The sequence below is a fragment of the Seriola dumerili genome, unplaced genomic scaffold, assembly GCF_002260705.1.
Source record: "Seriola dumerili isolate Sdu_G_001 unplaced genomic scaffold, Sdu_1.0 BDQW01000301.1, whole genome shotgun sequence".
NCBI classification, from domain to species: domain Eukaryota; kingdom Metazoa; phylum Chordata; class Actinopteri; order Carangiformes; family Carangidae; genus Seriola; species Seriola dumerili.
Genome location: NW_019174556.1, coordinates 2,940,032 through 2,961,005, shown reverse-complemented (window position 1 = coordinate 2,961,005; position 20,974 = coordinate 2,940,032). Strand labels below are relative to the sequence as shown.

At 39.4% G+C, this 20,974-nt stretch overlaps 2 protein-coding genes across 3 annotated transcripts; both read right to left on the bottom strand.

Moving 5' to 3' along the window:
• Positions 1 to 1,248: 1,248 nt before the first annotated feature.
• Positions 1,249 to 6,531, bottom strand: LOC111231482 (myozenin-2-like). Of its 2 annotated transcripts, XM_022758588.1 has the most exons (6): positions 6,399 to 6,531; positions 5,119 to 5,235; positions 3,894 to 4,060; positions 3,388 to 3,481; positions 2,504 to 2,666; positions 1,249 to 2,421 (listed from the first exon to the last, which is right to left on the bottom strand). In XM_022758588.1, the coding sequence occupies exons 2-6, from the start codon at positions 5,198 to 5,200 to the stop codon at positions 2,196 to 2,198; spliced, it is 732 nt and encodes a 243-aa protein (XP_022614309.1). In that variant the 5' UTR covers positions 5,201 to 5,235; positions 6,399 to 6,531; the 3' UTR covers positions 1,249 to 2,195. The 2 variants fall into 2 exon arrangements, with proteins under 2 accessions (XP_022614309.1, XP_022614310.1); XM_022758589.1 differs by lacking the exon at positions 5,119 to 5,235.
• Positions 6,532 to 8,617: 2,086 nt separating this feature from the next.
• On the bottom strand, positions 8,618 to 15,240 carry LOC111231403 (synaptopodin-2-like). The gene is made up of 3 exons (XM_022758479.1): positions 15,006 to 15,240; positions 11,988 to 14,041; positions 8,618 to 9,154 (listed from the first exon to the last, which is right to left on the bottom strand). Exons 1-3 carry the CDS (start codon positions 15,238 to 15,240, stop codon positions 8,618 to 8,620), a joined length of 2,826 nt encoding a protein of 941 aa, XP_022614200.1.
• Between the last annotated feature and the right edge of the window lie 5,734 nt (positions 15,241 to 20,974).

The window sequence follows — 20,974 nt, the reverse complement described above, 5'->3', positions numbered from 1 at the left end:
TTGATCAATTAGTTGATTGAAAGAAAAATACATGGCATGTATTTTGATAATCAAATAACTGTTCATGTCAATTTTTAAGCACACTTGTAATGGTTCCAGCTTCTCCAGTGTGAACATTTGCCACTTTTCCCGTCCTGTGTTGTAGTAAGCGGAATATCTTTGGGTTTTGCATCAAATACAAAAAGCTATTTGCTATTTGAAGACATCACCTTGAGCTCAGGGAAATTATTCTGTTCATTTATATATATATATATGTATACTGAATACATACAGTATAACTGTATTTGGCATCTCTCTAATCCTGGCTTGGCTCTAGCAATAGCAGTGAAATCTCCCTCGGGGTACATGAAGAGTTCTTGGTATTATTTATAAAAAGACTCAACTGTTCTTAAGGTTATTTTTGGAGTTTGTTGTTTGTATCTGTTTCTGATCTTTTCTAGTATCCAGGATGTAGTTTCAATTACCACCATAATCAGTGGTGAGGAGTCAGAGTTTGCATGGTAGTTTTTGTTCAGTTAGTTTTTTTGTTCTAGTTGTTAGACTTTTGTCACACAAAGACTGGCCTCAACTTCCAGTATACCCTTTGAATTGAGGTCAGTATCAGATACTATTACTGTCAAACCCCTAGACCTTCCCACAGTTATATCTCAATACATAAAACAGCTCATCTTTTGGAGTGTGGGTAAGAAAAACTCCAAATGATGTCTTCTGTCTACTAATGCTACTTTCTACATTAATTGGAAATAATACAAATTAACATTTATTACTGTGACAGTCTGAAACAGCTGAAAAAGTAAAATTGTTCATATATCGTTATGTGGTGACCGTTCTGTGAGAATGGTATGCAAATTCTTTGGAGTACTGAGGTTTTGGACAAATGATAGACATGCATTTCCCACTGGCCTTGAATTCAATCCTGTCAGATCTCCTCTATAGCTGCTCTCTGTTTCCCAGCTGTCTTTGTGAATGGTTCCCTCGTCCAGTGGGCACATGAAGTCACATTCAGTATGTATGTATGTAGGACTGTGAGACATTAAACACTTTAACTGTATAAGAAGTAAAAGTAAAATCATGCTGCTCAAATGTTTTCTGCTTGATTTTCAAGAAACAGTGAACTCAACACTAAATGTCACTCACAGACAACCAGTGTATTTTGCACTAACACACAGAGTTGCTGCTGTAGGTTGTTTTACTGCAAAATAAAATCTTATTTTTACTCCATCCACATGACCAGAAACAAGACAGAACAAACATCTATAATTCCTCTTTACTGTCATCGCACTCCAAACAAGGCAGGTGTGACAGTTTCCATGTTACATGATTCTCAGCAGGGAGTGGTTGTTTCTTGTATACATACAAATTCAAAGGTTTTGAGTCCATGAGATGCAGTGATTCTAATTAGAAGTGCTTTAGCACGGCTCCATGCCATCACAGGTCAAAGTCCAGGTTCCTCGGTCTTCCTCCCAGATTGGTGATCTCTCTGTGATTTTCTCAAGATAAATTAATCTCGGTTGCACTGTGAAATCCCCTTTTTCTTCTGCTTAAATACTCTGAATCCTCTTCCGAGGATATGGGACCTTAACATGAAACAGAGCTTCCACTTTTATCTCATGTCTACAAATTTATGAGTGAAAAATTCAGTTTAAGTTATTTGTACTATGAAATTTTGACTAGAGCTTATTCAATCTTTATTATATCTATAGAGCTATAAATATACCTCACGTGAAATTTTCAGTTTCACTTATATATTAATGTGTATATTTTTTGTACTATCTATAATAAAAATACTACAAACTATATAACCTACTGCATGATCCAGTTTTGATTTTGTGCCATCAATAAATAAGTTGCATTCTTTATTTACATTACATACTTCTCTTTTCATTTGAAAATTTATAAAAATTTACAGTTTTGTTTTCAGTATCAGTGGAAACTCTGGATTTTGTGAATTCTGTATAGCACATTCTTTTGGCTATTTACATGACTTTCTTTGGAAACAGTTTTTCTAGCGACAGCAAACATACTAGTCAACTGAAGAACAAAAGAATGAAACATTTCGTGTCCATTGCATGGGAACAATCCAAAATACTGTTAAGGATTCGCAACTGTGCTACTAATTGACTGTTTTGTTGTCATCGCAGGCTGAGGCCACAATATTACAGCCAACATCATGTTGCCAGATTACATAAAACCACCTACAGGTCATCAGACTCCGGCACGTTGGCAGGCTCCACGGTAAAAGTGGGTAGGATCAGATGGGTGCCCTCAGATATCCATCCCTGGGCTGTTCTGTTGAAGGTGGGCCTCTTAATCCCCGGCTCCTGGAGCTCTGGGTAACTCGGCGGGTTCAGGTCCACCTCCGGGAGTTTGAACGTGATTCCTCTGGGAGTTTTCTCAAAGCCGCCATAAGGAGTGGCAACCCTGTAATTTAGATCAAGGTGTGAATTCTACTCTTTCTCATACTCTGCACTCATTCGCTGAAATGTGCTCACAGTTTTCTCACCGGTTAAAGCATTTGTATTCAGGAAGGTCTGGTCGTGAGTCTAGTTCAGGCATTCTTAGTTTGAGAGTTTCAGCGAGGTCGGGGTCACCGAGGATTGCCTCCTCCCATGGAGAGTGATAGGACTTGGGCATAGCTGTGGTGTTTAACTTCTCTGCAGTCGCATCTGTGAAGGAGAGAACAAAAACGAACAGGTACAGTGGAAGAGAAAAGTCAGCGTGAGATCATGTTGTTCTAAAATCGCAGCAGAGTCATCTGACAGCTTGATGTGCAGTTAACACGGAGCTGTTTTCTTTAGCCTGTTTTTTTTGGGAGGCTAAGGATTTTAGAGTGGATAGGATTATGAGCAGAGACTGTGCTTAGAGAACACTTAACACAGGCAGACTGAGTTGTCCATCATTACGATGCGAGGCCTTAAAATACCACATAGTTGAAGTGTGCACTCATCGTATAATGTGTCGATATGGGATGACACACTATGGAAGCTTTTTAGAATAAGCACAGGGCTCTGCTGGTTTTTCAAATATACCAAAATAAAATAAAGCATTTAAAGCACCTCAGGTTGTGTTTTCAATCATAGTTACATACATGGTGTCATGCTACTCACATTAGCTGCCATGTGATAGGACCAGCTGTCATAACTGTATGATATAGGTTTTCATTATTACGACAGCCTTACACAATCTCTTTTGACTGTGAATAACACTTTGACGGTGGAAAATTGGTATAGTTTGCTAGTACTAATGATTTTCAATAATCAAACATTTACACATCACATTTTCCTACTTATGCTTATGATAGATTTTCTAATACTTTAAAATGTTTAACTATGTTTGAATTGTTCCATATTGACACAAACAGCTGTATCTACTCAGCAGCATCATTACCTGAAACAGAGGTTTCTGCATTAGCAGTATTTCCATGGGTGGGTGCATCAACTTTAATTTCCACAGTGTGTGTACCCTCAGCTAAAATATCATTCTGCAAAACAGAATAAAGAACAGCACACATGTTCAGCTTCAGTTAAAATATCAGTTGCGCAACTAAACAATCAAAGTTGGCTCATGTATGAATGCACTTGTCCATCATGTGCTGAGATACACGTGCACACACACTAAAACACACACGCACACACATATCAGCAGGCAATGATAAAGAGGGAGCAGCTCCACAGCAAAGTGCCTGAGCAGCCTCTCAGAAGATTTGGCAGGAGGATGCAGAAGGCACGCGGCACATGTCTCTGTTATCATCCATGTGTTGTAACACTTTTTTTTTCAAGAGCATATTTACTGATAAATTTGCTGAATGAGTAATACACAGACAATTTAGATATTATATATTCAGTCATTCAAACACATGAAAATGACTGAATAACACACACAAGCTGACTTACATTTAGCTGCGCGTTTGCCTCATTTTGGATACTTTCAAATGTGTATTTGTCAGATCTCCTCTGGCGCATTTTAAAAAGGCGAGAACCTCTGTTGGAAAGCAACGATAACTCCTCCAACATAATGTCTTTAGGAGTGCAGAGCTTCTTTCCGAGATCCATGACGTCCCCTGTCAGACAAAGATGAGAACAGAAAGAAATATGTTGAGGATCACAATCAGCAACAACAGCATACTGGTTGTTGCATTTTATATAGTGTTGAGCTAACATTTTCAAAATTTCTAACGTGTGCTAGCATATATGATTGAGTTAAGGTAAATTTTGTAAAAAGGATAACAAAGCAAAAGACTAATTTTTCCGTTCTCTTTAATGTTATTGGGTTAAATAACATAACATAATAGCTTGAGGGGTCCCAAAAGCCCCAGAGTTACAGTGTGGCAATCATGGTAATCTGATTAATTGTACATCTATTTGACAGTACTCGTTACAAAAGCACAGTATAAATGGAAACAGTGTGCACCTTGAGGTGGCATTTTTTATCTAATTCTTAGGCCATCTCGTAGAAAGGTTTTTGCATCAGTTGATATTACACTTAAACTGTATGGTATCTTCTCTCAAATAAATGAGTATATAATCAAATGATCATAAACAAATTTAGAAAGGGAGTGGAGGAATAGTGGCTGACAGTTACTTTATGCCCCTAAGCCCCCTGGAGGGTTAATCCAGCCCTGGTTTTAGAGCTGGAAAGTACAGAATAGACAATATAAATATACACACAGACATATCCCCTGACATAATTCTGTCATCAGAAGGGGTTTAAGGGAGGGTCGAAAAAAAAGACGTCAAAGGTGTCACCGAATTTTCCGTATTATAAGTCCTGTCATGGAAAATGCGTTATCATTATAGTCGAGAATCAGTTTTGGATGTACACGACGCTCCCTCATCCACCAATAGTGACGGAATGTACCCCAGCTGTCACCAACCTTCACATTATCCAAACAGCTACACAGTTGGCCTGCAAAACGTCCCTCCCCTCTCCCACCCACCCAGAAATAGACTTTTGAAAAGGACAACGACAAAGGATTAGTCACCATAGGTAGTACATCACCCCATTCGCTTATTTATGGCAAGTGCTGGAGAGTAGCCCTGACATTTTGAACCCAGATCAGAATGGATATTCTCTGGCAGCAGTGTGTTTGTCCGCTGAGCCTCAGCTCTAACATCATACCATTGGTACCATGGACCTCTCGGCAAATAGCTGCTGCACACTTCTTCCTCTCTCCAGCTGGCATTGTACAGAATTGTGACATTGAAGCTTTGGCAAGGTTGGCAGAACTCAGGAGGACTGGAAACACATACAGGACACAGGATGTAGTTGTTCTGCCCAAGTAATAATGAAGGAGTTTAACTCCTAATAATCTGATCCCACAGAACATCAGTGCAGTGTTAGATTTAGCTAAACAGAGTGATGTTTGGTGAGTGCAAGTGTAAGGTCATTGTTTATCAGATGTCAGAGAAAAAAACCTAACTCCTCTTGATCAGACATATTTAATGCTCTATTCTTCTCTGTTACATAACACATTGGTACTATACATAGTTTGTTTAAGTCTATAATGTCTGTCTTCCATTTGCTGTCCACATATATTGGGATTTGAATATGATTTGTAAGGTGCCCGAGTAAATAAATCTGCTATATCAGCGTTTGGTTTGTTATAATAATCTCTGTAGAGGTTACATTTAACAGATTACAGGGTATTGCATAATCCAAAAGCCCCATTGTACTTGCATTGGTACCACACACGTAATTCTTAAATCTGGCCTCGTCACTGCACCAAAGGTTTGAGTACGTGAGCTAACGTTAGTGGCATCTCCTGTTAACGTTGTTGCAAGATAAATTACCTGTGTAAAGGTCAAGGGTGAATATTGTGTCCTATGTTTATATGTGTAGGTGCACACAGCAAATGTCCAACAATACAAAAAAAGACAGAAAAAAGAGGCACACAACATCCAAAATTACTTTTTAAAATTTTTAGTGGTTGTATATATTCAGTGTTCCCTTTCTTCTCAAATTCAAAACATGATACCAGACAGTAAAATTATAAATATACGTCTTTAAATTTTAAATGTTCAATAGCTCAGCTGTGCCTGTCTGCTGACTTTGCAGCTGTGATATTTGTGAGAATTTTAAAACTATTTCCATGCAAAATAGACACCCTGCAAAGTCAGTTAGTCAGTCAGTCAGTCAGTCAGTCAGTCAGTCAGTCAGTCAGTCAGTCAATTCTAAAGAGAGAAAATATGTACAATTAACTGATAATCTCTCAAATGTCACAAAATCCATAAGGTCATAAGAAAGTGATTCCTATAAATTCTAGAAAATATAAATGTTAGTTAGATCCAGCCAAATTTCTTTTATCACAAGACAGTGACATTCTTGAATGATCTAACGTATACCTCAATTTAATTTAAATCCACCACATATTCACAAAATACACCTTGATGAGGCCATACCTGTGATGGTGTCCCTACTGTGCAACCTGTATCCTTGAAGGGGAGACACGGAGACTCAGGGGTCAACCTACAGTAGGTAGTTTGATCTTCCCTGATCTTCACACTCCTGGACACTAAAGCCAGACTGTGAGTGTGTCTCTGTGTCTGTTGTGAATGGAATGCAGCTTACATCAATAGGCTAAATTTAACCTGCCAAACACTCAAAACCACTCTCAAACACCATGGGGCAAGGATAGCTACCAGAGGGAGAGGGGAGGAGAGGGGAGGAGAGGGGAGGATGGTCAACACACACATACCCACTGAGGTTCTTTGGGGCAAGGACTTCCCTCCGGAGACATTCTCCTTTCCTTGGATTGAATCCTCAAAGTCAACGCTTCTCTGTGGGTTGATGTAACCTCTGAGGCGCCGCGCTTTCCAGTTAGGGAGGTCGTCGGTACTCAGCACAGCTGCACTCCTCTCCCCAAACTGAGTTGTGTTACCATCATTATGTGTAATTACTGACTTTGGATAATGAAATACAGATCACTGAAGAAGGTTAAAGGGCAGTGTGGTCTCATCCCTGAGATAGCGCTCAGCCAAAAAGATTTTTATGAGACAACATCAGGGTCATTTTCCTGCCAGCCGAACATGTTGTCCTACCTCAGACATCCTGTACATTCTGTTGAAACATGAGATAAGTTCCTGTCGTACTCTTATTTTAATATGTACATACTGTCAAATCAGTATAAACTGTATGTGTTATTGTTACGTAACACTGACATACCAAATAAACAAAGAAATGTTACAAATGATCAGAGAATGGATCAAAAGCATTTTCATCTGCACTAAAATGATGCTGACTCTTAGAATTATATCAGAGAATTAAAGCCAAAAAATAACACTTTAAAGACGTCATAAAGCATTTTTGTGTCTTTTAATTTTTCAGCTTGTGTTTAAAAGATGCAAAAAAAAAAAAAGAAACATTTTATTCAAGAAAATCATCAAACACAGCTGGGCAAAACCCCAATTCAAAATTTTTAAATTCTAAAAAATTCTACATTAGAAATTTCAAAAATCTTACAACCCTGACACTCGAAGACAGAATCTGTGGTTCTGTTTACACTATAAAACCACACAGTGTATGACTAAAGGTGGGATACTTTATGAATGTATGCATGCAACACTTATTCTTCTTAAACTTAAAATATATTGATAATAATAGCAAAAAAGCTTTTATCCATTTTGAAATCTCACACGTAGTTTTTCAGTTTGAACAAGTATCAATTTTAGGACGCAACACTTATTGCAACTTTGCTGCTTTCCTGTTTCCTGTCACTCTAGCTTCCTAAGAGCATATAAAAATGGCATGTTGGCAATAGGCAGTCGCTAGAAAGGGCTACAGATGAATTAAAATGTTCTTCCTTTTGTATATTTGCTACTGCAATAGTAATGCAGATAAGAGTCATTAAAAGAAGATGAGTAACATCTGTAATGATTATCACTGAATTAAATATTCAGATGTGAAATAGTTTGCACATCAACATCAACATGAAAAAGTGATCACAAAGGCCCAGTGAGTTTTAAACTAAAGATAAATGAATGAAAAAGCCACACAAGGTTTCTTAAAGCGCCTTATTTCTCATAAAATATTTATAACCACTATTACCAACATCTTCAGTGAGTAAACACCACTCCAATTAAAAAATAAAAAAGCAGCCAAACCAAATTTCTTTCAACTACTACACGTTCACTTTAACTTGCATAACACATTCTTAATCTTATCCTGATGACAGTTTGTCTTAAAACATCATCCACTTCTGTCCTAAATTATTCTGAATGATCGCTGCACAACTGCAAAATCTCCCATCAATGCTCAGCAGGGTAATATCCCATCAGCAACACAGCACAGAAGCTACAGTAAGTTGTTGTGCTCTTTAAACCAAGTGATCACTCAAACAACGAGGATAGCTGCTGAGACCCATCACTCCCATCAAATATATAAAACAAACATAATAAATGGTCTAAAATAATCCCAACACTCAGATCTATTGGTTAAGTTTTAACCAACACATGCCAACAACAACCTATTATTTCATCACCGTGGATCAAACATATTCCATCTTTCTGGGCCAAATTTATTCAATTGTTTTTTTATGTTATGTTTCTTAATTTATTTATTTGTTTATTTATGATAATATATATGTATGTTTCTCTTTCTCTGATGCACATCTGACTTCATCTTAACTCCTCTGGACTGCAGAATAGAGGGGAGGGCACTTTGTTGGACTGGGGCCTTGTCCCATGTATCCAATACTGGATCTACTGCCAGGCCTAAGGGGCTGTGCAGGTCTGAAAGGAGGCCCGTAGAAGGCTGGTTTCTCAGGTGAAAATGTCCTGCTCAGAGATGGTGCCTGGAAAGCAGGGGCTGCATGATAACGACTCTTACTGAGAGCTGCAGGATCAAGAGACACCCTGCGCTTCCATTCGTCTGGTGGCTCCGGCAGAGATCTGCGTTGCCCTGCAGCTTTGACATTAGAGGCAACAGATGACGGGAGGCTCTGAAACACAAACGCGTCATCCACTGAACCAATGGGGCTTCTAGATGCCGCCTCCCATGGTGACAGTGGCTTGTAGATGTTCTCTTGAATGGATGTTTGCCTCTGTGCTGGTAAAAAGGATGCCTGGGTTCCAGGGGTGCTCATAGGTGACAGAAGTCCGGTTGAAGGCATCGAATTCAGCCGCTTTGGCAGACTCAGGGAGCGGCTTCGACCAAATCCCTGAAAGAAAACACACGGATCAGCTGACTGCTGGGACAGCAGTGTTGCAGACTTTGCTGCCACCCGCTGGCTCCACAGAAGCCGGGACAACTAATAACTATCTTGTTCATGTTTTACTTGAAGTTATATGAAAAGTTTTAGTTAACAGAGGAATGTAAACATATTCATAATTATTTTACTATAAAAAAAAAACTTTCCAATTTCATTGAAAAGTTGCCTGTTCACTGGCAAAGAAAGTAGAGGAAGCAAAGTGACGCATTGTGGAAAAAAATGTGGCACAAATTGAAAGTTTCACCTTTTTCTGATTGGTCATTTCTGTTTGTTGAATCCTTTGAGTGAAATGTTCACATTTTGTCACACATCTTTTTCTCTTTGGGCCAGAGTGATTTCAAAGCACGACCCTCACAATTCTTTGTCTACAATAACAAAGGCCAATCAGAGGATTGAGTTTTCCCATAAATCCCATAAAAATGTTTGGCTGATATAAATGTATGGGAAAGATCTCATGTGTGAAGGTCTTGTAGCATCATTTAACATTAACATATATTGAAAATGAAAAAAATATTTCTTGACTTACCTGTTGTTGGTCCAAGAAACTTAAAATACAGTACAGTAGCAATGTTACTACATAAAAGACATTTAAAAGATTATGAAACTTTGCTTGGAACTATTTCTCGGTCAACTTGTCTTTGTTTTCTCTTCTTAAAGGGATATCCACCGTAAAAGAGTACATTTTGTCAGATTGAGCAAGTATTTCCATACTTAATTTCTGTTATTACTCAGTAGTCAGAGCTATTATTGTCATGTTTGACAGATTCTTCTCCATTATTTTGTTCTGTGTGAGTCTTTACTAAATTCGGTGTTGTTTGTATTTCTTAAGCAAGCAGAGAAACTTCCTGCAACACAAATCTTGCCATACTAAAATATTTGTCACACAGTGCCATGGTTTGTTGTGCTTGTTGTGAATAGTTGTGTGTACTCAAAACTTAAGGGGAATCTGGTCTGTCCTTAGACGTAATTGACAGAAAAAATACAAGTAACATACTGTTAACTGACTCGTCAACAGATCATTAGAGTAGCAAAATGTAAACTCTGCTTTACTGTGGATTTCTTATTTTGGAGGCCAAGATCATAGTTCCAAACTTTTTACATTAAGGGCTGAAGGTGGACTGATGGAAATGCTATGAAAACAATCACACAAGAGTATGTTTGTTTTCACAGCATGTCCATCTGTCCAAACTGAAAAGATAAAGTTATACAGTGACAGTGTCAACCTTCAGCAGTTCACCATTTTATATTAATACAAGCAATAATTTATTGAAAATAATCAATGATGTAGTGGAGCTTAGAGAATGGATATTGCTGAAGGTGCAGTAAATATGAATAACTTCTGTGTGAAAGTGTGAGGCAGTGAGAAATATACAGGAGGAAACATGGGTGACTCAGAAAAAGTAGTGATACAGCAGCTCAGCAAGAGAGAATAGAAGCTCATGACACACAGGAAGTACTCAGGTAGGAGGAAAGAGAAATTTAATGGCATGATTGTGCTGATGACAAGAAGTGCAATAAAGAGTGATATGTCAGAAAAACAGAGACAAACAAGACAGTTGTTTTGTATTTTCGTTTTGAGTCGCTATTAATAATGTGAGTCAATAACATTCAACTCAAATCCCTGTGATATTCTGCTCATGTTTTACATCAAGGATGAGGACACAGAATGTCTGATGACATTAAATAACTGGTCTTATCTGATGATTGCAGAAAATACATCCACATAAAAAGCATTTTAAGTCATCAGGGTTAATGATCACAACTAACATTGATGCTTTTTAGCTGTTGTGATACCATCAAAGTTTGGAATGAGACTGAAGGAATTTCATCCAAAAAAAGAAGTGCATAGACAGTTTCTCCCCAAACAACAAATAAATAATTCAAAATATTACGCAAATATAATTGTAAACTTGAGTTACTCTTATCCCAAATGACAGAATTATTAAGAATTATTATGACTATTTTGGATAAATAAATGTAGTTTTGGGATTAGTGGTGATTACAGTTACATAAAAATGCATGTAATCTTATTTCTTACAAAAGAAAAAAAAAGAACTAAAGAAAGATGAGCAACTCAAACTAGAGACCTTAGTTGAACAAGGCTCTCTACTCACATTATTGCACATGTAAAAGCACCTCCTGAGAATCACTCAACATGATTTAGTCTCATATTTCCTTTTAAAACACACACGCACCTCCCAAGTTTTAGGAAGATGATGTGATGTGCTAAGTTATTGATTTATGTTTTAGTTTGTATTCCATTGTTTAATCACAATTTTTAAACTAGTTTCGCTGTACATTCAACTGTCTTTTCCTGTTTCCCGTACATTGGCCTACGTTTAGACAGTGCAAAGGTCTATACATTTCCGGTTAAGTAAGACATTTTAGATGCTAGCAAGTTACAGACGTAACTGCGTCCTATCGTCTCAGTGTTGACTACACCAAAGCCTGACCATATACAGTATTAGGACAAATGAAGCATAGCAACAGGCTTCCACTGTTTGCCTGTCACTGCTGGCTTCTTTGCAGAGAATTTTGGCCGAGGAGCCATTTGACGTGCGCCTCTAGCAATAAGAGATGCAGGAGAAAAAGCTGAAGCTATGCTGTCAGCAGTAGATGACTGCTGGGAGGATGTGCTTGTGGGTCGGGCGCTTGGTGCTTGCTTTTTGGTTATGTGATGGGCTGCAGGTGTGACAGTGTGCTTGTCATCCAAGTGCTTGTCAGTTGCAAGAGGCTCAGCTGATCTTGTGTTTTCGTGGGCAGAAGAATTTTGGGAACTTACCATTCCAGGAGACTTAGCAGGGGCTTCTGCCTTGCCCTGAACAGCAAGCTCAGAGGCATTGTAAGGAGAATGAGAGGAGGCAGATCTCTGTTTAAGGTTTTTAGTAACCTCAAACTTTGACACTGGAGTTGGTTTGGGGCTGGGGCTTTTGGCCTCAGGGACTGCATCATACTTGAACAGTGACGAGTCCAACTGATAAGGCTGATGTTTCATAATATCTAAGGCATTTAGGTGCTTTGGGGGTGCTTTAGGTTTTTCTTTGGTCTTGGGCTTGATTTTGGGGCTTGTCGAAGGGGGCTGCTTGGCTGCTGATGGAGGGTAGAAAGGAGCAAGAAGGGGATTGTATGATAAAGGCGGGGGGGCACGAACAATGGAAGAATACCTCCAGTAGTTAGGGAGGGACGCAGTTGGGGAGGGAGATCTGGTTTTGTTAGCTTGCACTGATTCAGCATCGATAACAAACTTCTCCATACGGGACTGTCTCTTGGCAAACAACTCCGCACCTCTTCCCGCCATAGTTGAACCATCACCAGCCCGATTAATACCTCTGTCTGAGACTCGACCCTTTGGAGAAGCCTGCGATGCTTTTGATGCGTGGATGTATGACTTCCCTGCTTGTGGTGGGCAAGAGGCGACTGAGTTGGGAACACTGCCTGACTTATTCCTTGAGGGTGAAGGTGGGTGATGTGGGCTGTAAGTAGGACTGTGGGCCTGCATACTCACAGGGGATCGTGGCGGCTGTTGATTCCAGCTATTTGTGGTTGGCTGAAGATGAAGCTGAGAAGAGGAGTTGACCGGAGCCCAGGCATTGACAGGTGTTTGAAGTGGTGCTCGGGTTTGATCTGGTGCCCACTGGTTGGCCATCTGCTGAGGCTGAGCCCAATCTTGCTGTTGTAAGTAATGCTGACTATGAGGCCCTGCGGAACTGTGAGAAGGTTGTGAAACCGGACTTCTTGGTGGAATATATGGTTCACCAGAGGGACTCCTCCCCATCCAAGGTGGGCAGGATGGATTGATGGTAGGTTTTGGGGCAACTGGAGGTGGATTCTTGAGTTTTATTGTTCTTGGTTGCATAAAGTTACAAGCTTCTGCACCAAGACTAAAACAGTCTTCTTCTGACTCAATATAAGATCTCCTGTCCCCTTTGCTTTGAAGGTGAGGATTTGATTCTTGCGCCAGCTGTTTAATAGGAGCTTTTCTTTTTGACTCTGGTAGGATGCCGGTCTTGATCGCTGGCACAGATATTCGCTCATCTCTTGAGGCTATGATGTCTCCAGTTGGGGACCAGACCTGTGGGTTCGTGTTAATAGGCACAGGTACTATGAATCTCGGTTCGTTCCTCTTTGTCACTGGAACAACGCCACCAGGCATGACATGAGCAGTCGTGCCATCTTGAAATCCTAGGAAGGGCTTCGCAGTTCTGTTTGGCACCAATGGTTTTGGCACATCAGCTAGGTGGTTCATCTGTTGAATATTTTCTTGGTAATCTACATGCTGCCTGTGACTCGCATCCATGTAGTTGGCCTGATCAGCATGCATGTACATTTGCTTAGTGTCATAAATATTTGGTGCTTCTGTACATTCAGGTTCTGTTAATTCCTCCGCAGGTAATCCTTTACTCCTCAGTTCTTCTTGCTCTGACACAATTTCATCCATCCGTTTGCGGCGTTGGGCAAACATCAAAACTCCCTTCCCTTTTGTCTCTGGTAGTGCTTCCATTTCTCGAACACTTCCCCAATTCAGACTTAAATTATGCTGCTGGTGATAAACAGAATACTCTTCCTCTAACTCAGAATCACTTGTTGCCACAAAGTTATACCCAGCTGATCTGACTTCTTCAGTTTCCTCCTCTATTTGGTCTTCGCTGTCAAGCTTATCACCAGTCCCGTAACTCACAAGTGTATACTTCTTCACCCTCTGGCGCCGTTTTTTAAACAGCAAGGCTCCCTTATTTTGAGGATTGGGTGCATCAGTTAGGAGCCGAGCAATTCGTTTACATTTAGACTTGGTCTCCTTGACATTCTTTTCTGATTGGCTCTCGTTGTGGCTGAGCCCTGAGACACAGGAAAAGACAGAGAGAAAGAGAGAGAGAGAAGGGAGAAGGGAGGGGCATGAGGAAGATGAAAACGTGCGAATCTTAAAATAAACAGTGAGCCCACATTATTTTATTTTGATGTTTTGTCAGTGAGAGGAAAGTTAAGAAGCTACAGTATTTAAATGATCAGTGCTCAGTAAAGTAAAACAATTATGGGAGAAATAAGCAGTTTGGGATTGTTTCATACAGTGCTTTGGTATCATTTGTTCTCAGTTTGCAGAATGCATCAATACATACGTTACATGTTGGCTGAGCATTATTATTATTATTATTCTTTGAAGCAAGCACACTAATGTTAAATGAGACAAATTTTAAAGTTACCCCTGCTGAAGCAAGCACACTAATAAAAGCATCATATTTACTTACAGCTAACTTGGGGGGGGGGGGTCTCCATGAGGCAAGGAAAGTGAGGAGCTCACTTTCCATTGCAGTCCAGTCTTACGATTGGAAAAGGGATCGGGTGACAGGCCAGGGTGACACATGCTAGTGTCTGTCAAATTTGTTTCTGCTAGTCTCATCATATGGTCATATTTTATTCTTATCTTGCTCTGACTATTAAAGCCATGGGAATTCTCCCTGTAAGTCCACCTCAAATAGACCCCAGCATGAAAATAACCAGCACCCATAATGCTTTGCACAAGTTATTTATCGATTAAATTAAGTATTTTGTTTCACATAACACTTCTAATGAATGCAGGCAGAAAATATTATTTTATGATAATATTATGATTATCATGATGTAAAGTTAATTTGTGCCTCAGGCTGCATTTAAACCACATACAAAATTGTATCTATTAATAAATCATATATAATTTAAATTTAGGGGGAAAAAATCAAGATAGGTTACACAGCTTGCACTACTAACTCCTAACTACATATGTGCACTGAAATATATAAAAGGAGGGTAGAAGATAGACACTTACGTGTGTGCCTTGCCCTGTGCCGGTCAGGTCTGCACAGATCTGTGTCAGACTCCGAGTTCCACTTCTCTGCCTGCTCAGCACCCTCGTCTGGAATTTCAAAGAAGACAGAAGCAGGAGGTGCTTCACCACTCCCTCCTTCCTCTGAAGATTCAACCCTCCTGTTCCCAGTCCCTGAGTCCTGCCTATTACTGGCTCCCAGTGGCTCTTCTGTGGTCAGGGTCAAGGCCAGGGTCATGTCAGCGGCACAGCCAAGAGAGGAAGAAGATGACAGGGAATGCAGTCGTGATATCTGGCCAGCGGGAGGCCTGGAGTCAGGGCGCTCTGGGTGTGGGGAGAGTGAGACGGGTGAGGTTTGGATGTGAGGTGACTCTGAAATGGACTCTCTTGATTCACTAAGGTAGATGTCATCCTCCTCTTGGTATGAAACATCCTCTTCACTTCCACTTAGTTCAGGCAGGGACTGTTGCTCACCTGCAGATTCCCAGTCTTGTGACTGAAGGCGTTCTGGGGACTCAGACTTGGGAATATGAGGAGGCTGTGGGTCTAAAGGGAACTCATCACTGATATCATCCTCATTGTAGGACTCTGCCAGGGACTCAGAGACACAGAGTTCCTGGGAACCATCTGAACCTGACCAAGGGACCAAGTTATCATTGTTGTCTGGGTCTTCCGCCTCTGGTTCCATTTTTTAATGCTGTTTCAAAATGTCCTGGGTGTCACCAATGATACCTTCATTAAAACAAAGATAAAACAACTTCAGGCCAGGGAGCCTTTCACTTGAAGGGTGGATTACAAACTAATCAGACATTTTAGCAGACTTTCAATGTGACATGTTATCAATAAAAAAAATAAAATACCCCTGAAAATAAGTATTTACTGGTTAGATCAAGAGATTTCAGCATTAGTGCACTTTGTATCATTTCTAACTACTATGTAATTCTCTTGATTATTCCTATCCCCAATAGGAAGTGCAGCTTTGCTTTGGCAGCGCTGCCATCGCTCTAAATGGAATGGTATGTAATATCAAGGGGGAAGCAGCATTCACATCCAAGAGTATAAGCAAAACAATTGGGTGGCTGTTTTCCAAAGTCCTGTTTATACAGCAAGGTTTCTTTCCCTTCACTGTTCTACATCTATCATTACAGAAAATATCAGCAGAGCAATGGATGTCAGCATTTCCATTTAAGAACTAAATCTGAGAGATTATTTATTTTATACATATTAGAAATACTAGGCCACCTTCAACCTCACTTTAAGCCAGTGTTTTGCTACTGAAGTTAAGTTATATCAACAGTTAATCTATCAAAACATCTACCAAATTATTCACTTGAGAAATCAGTTATTCTATCAAATCTGATAGAAAATGCTTCTATCAATTTAATCATTCGGTGAAAAACAAGCGTCTACATTTTTTCATTAAATCAAGAATTTTGGACAAAGCTGGTATTAAATTCAGCACGCCCTTTTCAGTTTATTAAATGAGAGAAAGAAAACATGGCCTTCATAACCTAATATGAAACTGAAATTCAAAATTGACAGCCTGTTGAAATTGTTCATATTAGTGCCCACACAACGTTAATCTATATCTATCTATCTATCTATCTATCTATCTATCTATCTATCTATCTATCTATCTATCTATCTATCTATCTATCTATCTATCTATCTATCTATCTATCTGTCTATCTGTCTATCTGTCTATCTGTCTATCTGTCTATCTGTCTGTCTATATAAACAGGGTACAGAAAGAGTTCAGCGGTCTTCTACAGTTTGGAAAATAGCAGGGAATCCCACACAGGTTATAGGTTATAGAGCAAACACAAGCCTTTTACTTTCAAACGCAACACTTCCTAACATCCACCAGAAGGTGGTGCCATAACACAGCAACACAACAGTAGTACATTTCAATAAATCTAGCCTCTGGTTGTTCACCATGTTAAAAAAAACTTTACATTGTGTAATTTTATCTGGAACAGTTTATTCAGCACTCCAAAATACATAGACTACCTCTCCAACACAAACAATTTATCTCAATGAGTATGCTATTGAGTCGGTCACTTCTTTTAATCTTAATCTCTTTGAGATATATCAATTTGATGTAATTTGTTGGGGAATAATCCATGTTAACAATTCGTCACCATGAAGAACCCAATTTCAGTTCATGGAACTGTGCCCTTCAACATGGTCTTATACATTTTCTCTGAATGTCTTTAGTCAAATTACATTTGCTAAAGGCAGCTCGTAGTGACATATGCTTAAATTTAGATTTAAATCATAAACTCATAGAATTCAATCGACAGCACTTAAAGTCTAAAGTCATGAAAGAAGCCTGTTCTGGTTGCACTGCAGATACATCTCACAAAACAAAACTGTGGGACAGAAGAAACAGATGATTTTGCTATTATTAGATTCTTAAAAATATGACACCAGACGAAATTATAGTAATGTAATTTAGTCAGCAATATCTATGTCAGTCTGCCTGTATTATGAGTTGACATTTTGGCCTAAATATGGCACTAAAGAAGAGCTCATGGACTGTCCAATGTCACTTTTACTCTTCAGCTTTTTGATATTTCTTGTGCACAAAAAACATTTTGGCTTGATGGCAGCAGTGGAGTGTAGGCTAATGCAGATGTAGCCAGTCTGGACCAAAGCATAGAAAACTCACTGACTGATACTGTCATTCTTAGTCCCCGCTGCAAGTGGAAACAGTTGATATTAATGCAAAAACAGGAGTATTTACATTATTTCACACCTGAATATTCACATCTGCATTTTACTATAAATTAGACCAGTTAAAATGATCATGTCTCTCCATGTTCTTTTCATAGACTGAGAGGAATACAATAGATAAAGTTTGTAGAATAAAACTACATATAGGCTATGTGTCTCTCAGGTTTGATATTGTCTGACCATGTTTCGGTCATCAAGTTATTCGCCCTCCTGTCATGTACTTATATGAACATTTGCACTAAATGCACTGGCAGCATCATATCAGGGTATGATGTATTTTATGGACCGATTTTATCCATTTGAACAGGACAGTAGGATCCTGCAGCTGTTCCTCACCTCAATAAGGAGCGACAGAACATTATTGTTATAGCAATATTGAACTATGAAAAAACTGCAGTGACACTATCATGCATATAAGGATAAGGTTACTTCAAAGAAGGACAGAGGGTTGTTCAAACAACTACTTTGTTTACATGATGTTTTGAGCTTTGGGGGTTGCTGTGTGTTTAAGTACAGTACTCTGCAAAAGATTCAGCAATTTTGATGTTCAGACTTTTATCTGTCACCCATCAGGGAGGGGTCTGACCGGTCCCAAATTCATTCTGCAGCATGACAATGACCCCAAACATACAGAGTCATTAAGAGCTATTTTCAGCCACAAGAAGAACAAGGAGTTCTACAACAGATGATCTGGCCTCCACAGAGCCCTGATCTCAATATCATTGAGTCACTCTGGGATTAAATGAAGAGACAGAAGACTCTGAGACAGCCTAAATCCACAGAGGAACTGTAGCAAGTTCTCCAAGATGCTTGGACCAACCTACCTGCCAAGTACCTTAAAAAATGTGTACATGTGTACCGAGGAGAACTGGTGCTGTTTTAAAGGCAAAGGATGGTCACACCAAAGATTGATTTGATTTAGCTGGCACACCTGATATTAATTTACTGTTTTTTCCAGAACCAAACTACTCCTGATGGTGGTTCTGAAGGTAAACCCAAAGCTTGAGACTGGAACAGTGCCTCTGTCCTTTTTGTGGAGTAAACTTACTCTTATATGTTAAATATCTGTGGATCTCCTGGTTCCTACTATGTATCATTGCACACATACAGTACATGCACACATTTTCTAAATGCAGCATGTCTGTATGTGGTAAGACGTTACTGGACCGGTTGGAAGGTTGTTGAAACCTCTGATAAATTGCATTAAACTACATGACTTTTGCTACATTTTACTGTACCACTATATACAGACCCTGATGAAATGATACATACAACTCCAGGATTGCTAAAGGTACAGACTCGTTGGCACTTTGTCCCATGCCCATGCTTCTCTTCACACTTGGTTCCACTTCATTTTAACACTTCACCATCATCAAACCTTGCTTTAGTGCTACAGGAGTTTTTGTTTCCTAGTATGGCAGTAACTCCAGTATGTTGACTTATTGCCATGGAAACAGAGAGTCAGCATCCTTGACAAATGGGTGAACTCTTGGTCTGGGCATGACCCCTGTGAGGACTGAGCTCTAGCGGATTAGATGTTTCCATGTTATTACATAATTAGACTGTCTCTCCTCAACCACTAATGAGAAACACATCTGTTCTTAACAGCCTCTACAAATACCTCTTTATGACTCACTCCAGGAGCCTTATTACAGAACAAAAATCATTTCTATATAAAGTATTTAACCCATATAGATATTGCAATTAATAAATATTTTATATATTAATTAAACTGGTGCAGCGGCAGGTAGAAATATGTTTGCTACTGTAGGCAACATACACATCTGAATGAAAAGAATAAAACACTTAGTGACTATATAACTGGCATGATACTTAATTCGGCCCATTGCTAAATTACTGGCTTAACAGAGTTACTTGGTAAATTAAACAAAATCCACAACAGTAGGATGAATGAATCACTTAATTACGGCTAACCTTTACCAATAACAAACTGTGCAAGAAAGCCACATTAAGAGGTCTAAGAAGTTAATGAAGGAATTACTTACCAAATCCACTACTTACAGTATTCATTCCCAAAGCGCCTGTAAAAGACAAAAGTTTGTCCAAAAGGTGTCTCATCAGTTGGTGTCCAGCACTGTTGGCCTCACATGCTGGCAGTTTTAGTGCAAGACCATAGATACGAGATTCTGAGTACTTGTCATTGATTGCAGATGTTCAGGTCACTTACCAACTTGCTCACAGTGTAGCCTCGCTCATTCATGTACGCTGCTGTTTTTAAAGAGAGAGAAGAAGAGGAGTTCCTGGCTCAACCCCCCTCAGACGCAGCTCAGTTAGCATCATGCAGAAAGCACACAAAATGGACTTGTCCTTAGAAAGCAGATTCTTTTAAGACAGATTTGAAATGTGCCATTAGCTTGGTATCAGTGCATGCTCCAGAAATCATAACTGGTTAACACCTGCACCTGCATTTAATTACTGGATAAGTCAAATAATTCAACAGTTACGAGAAATACATAAAATTTTGTTTACACAGACACACTGTATGTTGTTTTTCCATTAATTTGCCATTAATCCATTAATAATAATTTTTCATCGCTGTCAAATTGGGGTATCAAATAGGGTCATTAAAATTCAGGGTAAAGTTCCACATTATAAAGCTGCTGTATAGTAAATACATGAGGTAAGACTGTTCTTCACCATCACAGGATGCCCCTACATGGAACTAAATCTGTGTTTGAAATGGAAGTTTGCAGAAGTAATATGGGAATGGAGAAACTACTCTACTGCAGTTATCAGTACACATTTAAATGTGCCAAAAGTTGGGTGAGTATTCCTATGAAAGCCCAGCATTCATGTTAAATGATGTTTGACCTTTCATTAGGCCCCGCAGCGGGTGGTATCAGGCTGTGCCATCGTAAATCTGCTGTTCGCATTCTCTAACCCTGATCTAGTTAAAGTACCTTTGCGTATTTTTAAGCTGCTTTTATCTCCTACCCTCCGTCAAACAAAGAGAAGACATTGAACAGCTTGACCCAGCCTTATATTTACATTGTATCTGCTTAGGCTAAGCTGCCCTAGCCGGCCCCACTGGCTTGACAGGACGTTTCATCTGAATGCCATGTCCCACCCATTAGTCCACCCATCATCCCTTCTTATCTAGCTCCACTTACCAGTAGTTACTGGCTATATCAGAAATGTTCTATTCTCCTATCCCAGTGCAGTTTACTTGGAGAAGCCGGTCCGCCACTTGCTGTCCACCATTGGCTTTGACACAG

Coding starts and splice junctions, on each gene's coding strand:
- LOC111231403 (XM_022758479.1), bottom strand. CDS start 15,240: ATGACCCTGGCCTTGACCCTGACCACAGAAGAGCCACTGGGAGCCAGT. Junction 14,042..15,005: donor GCACAGGGCAAGGCACACAC/GTAAGTGTCTAT, acceptor CCTGTGTCTCAG/GGCTCAGCCACAACGAGAGC. Junction 9,155..11,987: donor CTGCTAAGTCTCCTGGAATG/GTAAGTTCCCAA, acceptor GTTTTCTTTCAG/GGATTTGGTCGAAGCCGCTC.
- LOC111231482 (XM_022758588.1), bottom strand. CDS start 5,200: ATGTCACAATTCTGTACAATGCCAGCTGGAGAGAGGAAGAAGTGTGCA. Junction 3,482..3,893: donor AGGCAAACGCGCAGCTAAAT/GTAAGTCAGCTT, acceptor TCTGTTTTGCAG/AATGATATTTTAGCTGAGGG. Junction 2,667..3,387: donor TGCAGAAACCTCTGTTTCAG/GTAATGATGCTG, acceptor TCTCCTTCACAG/ATGCGACTGCAGAGAAGTTA.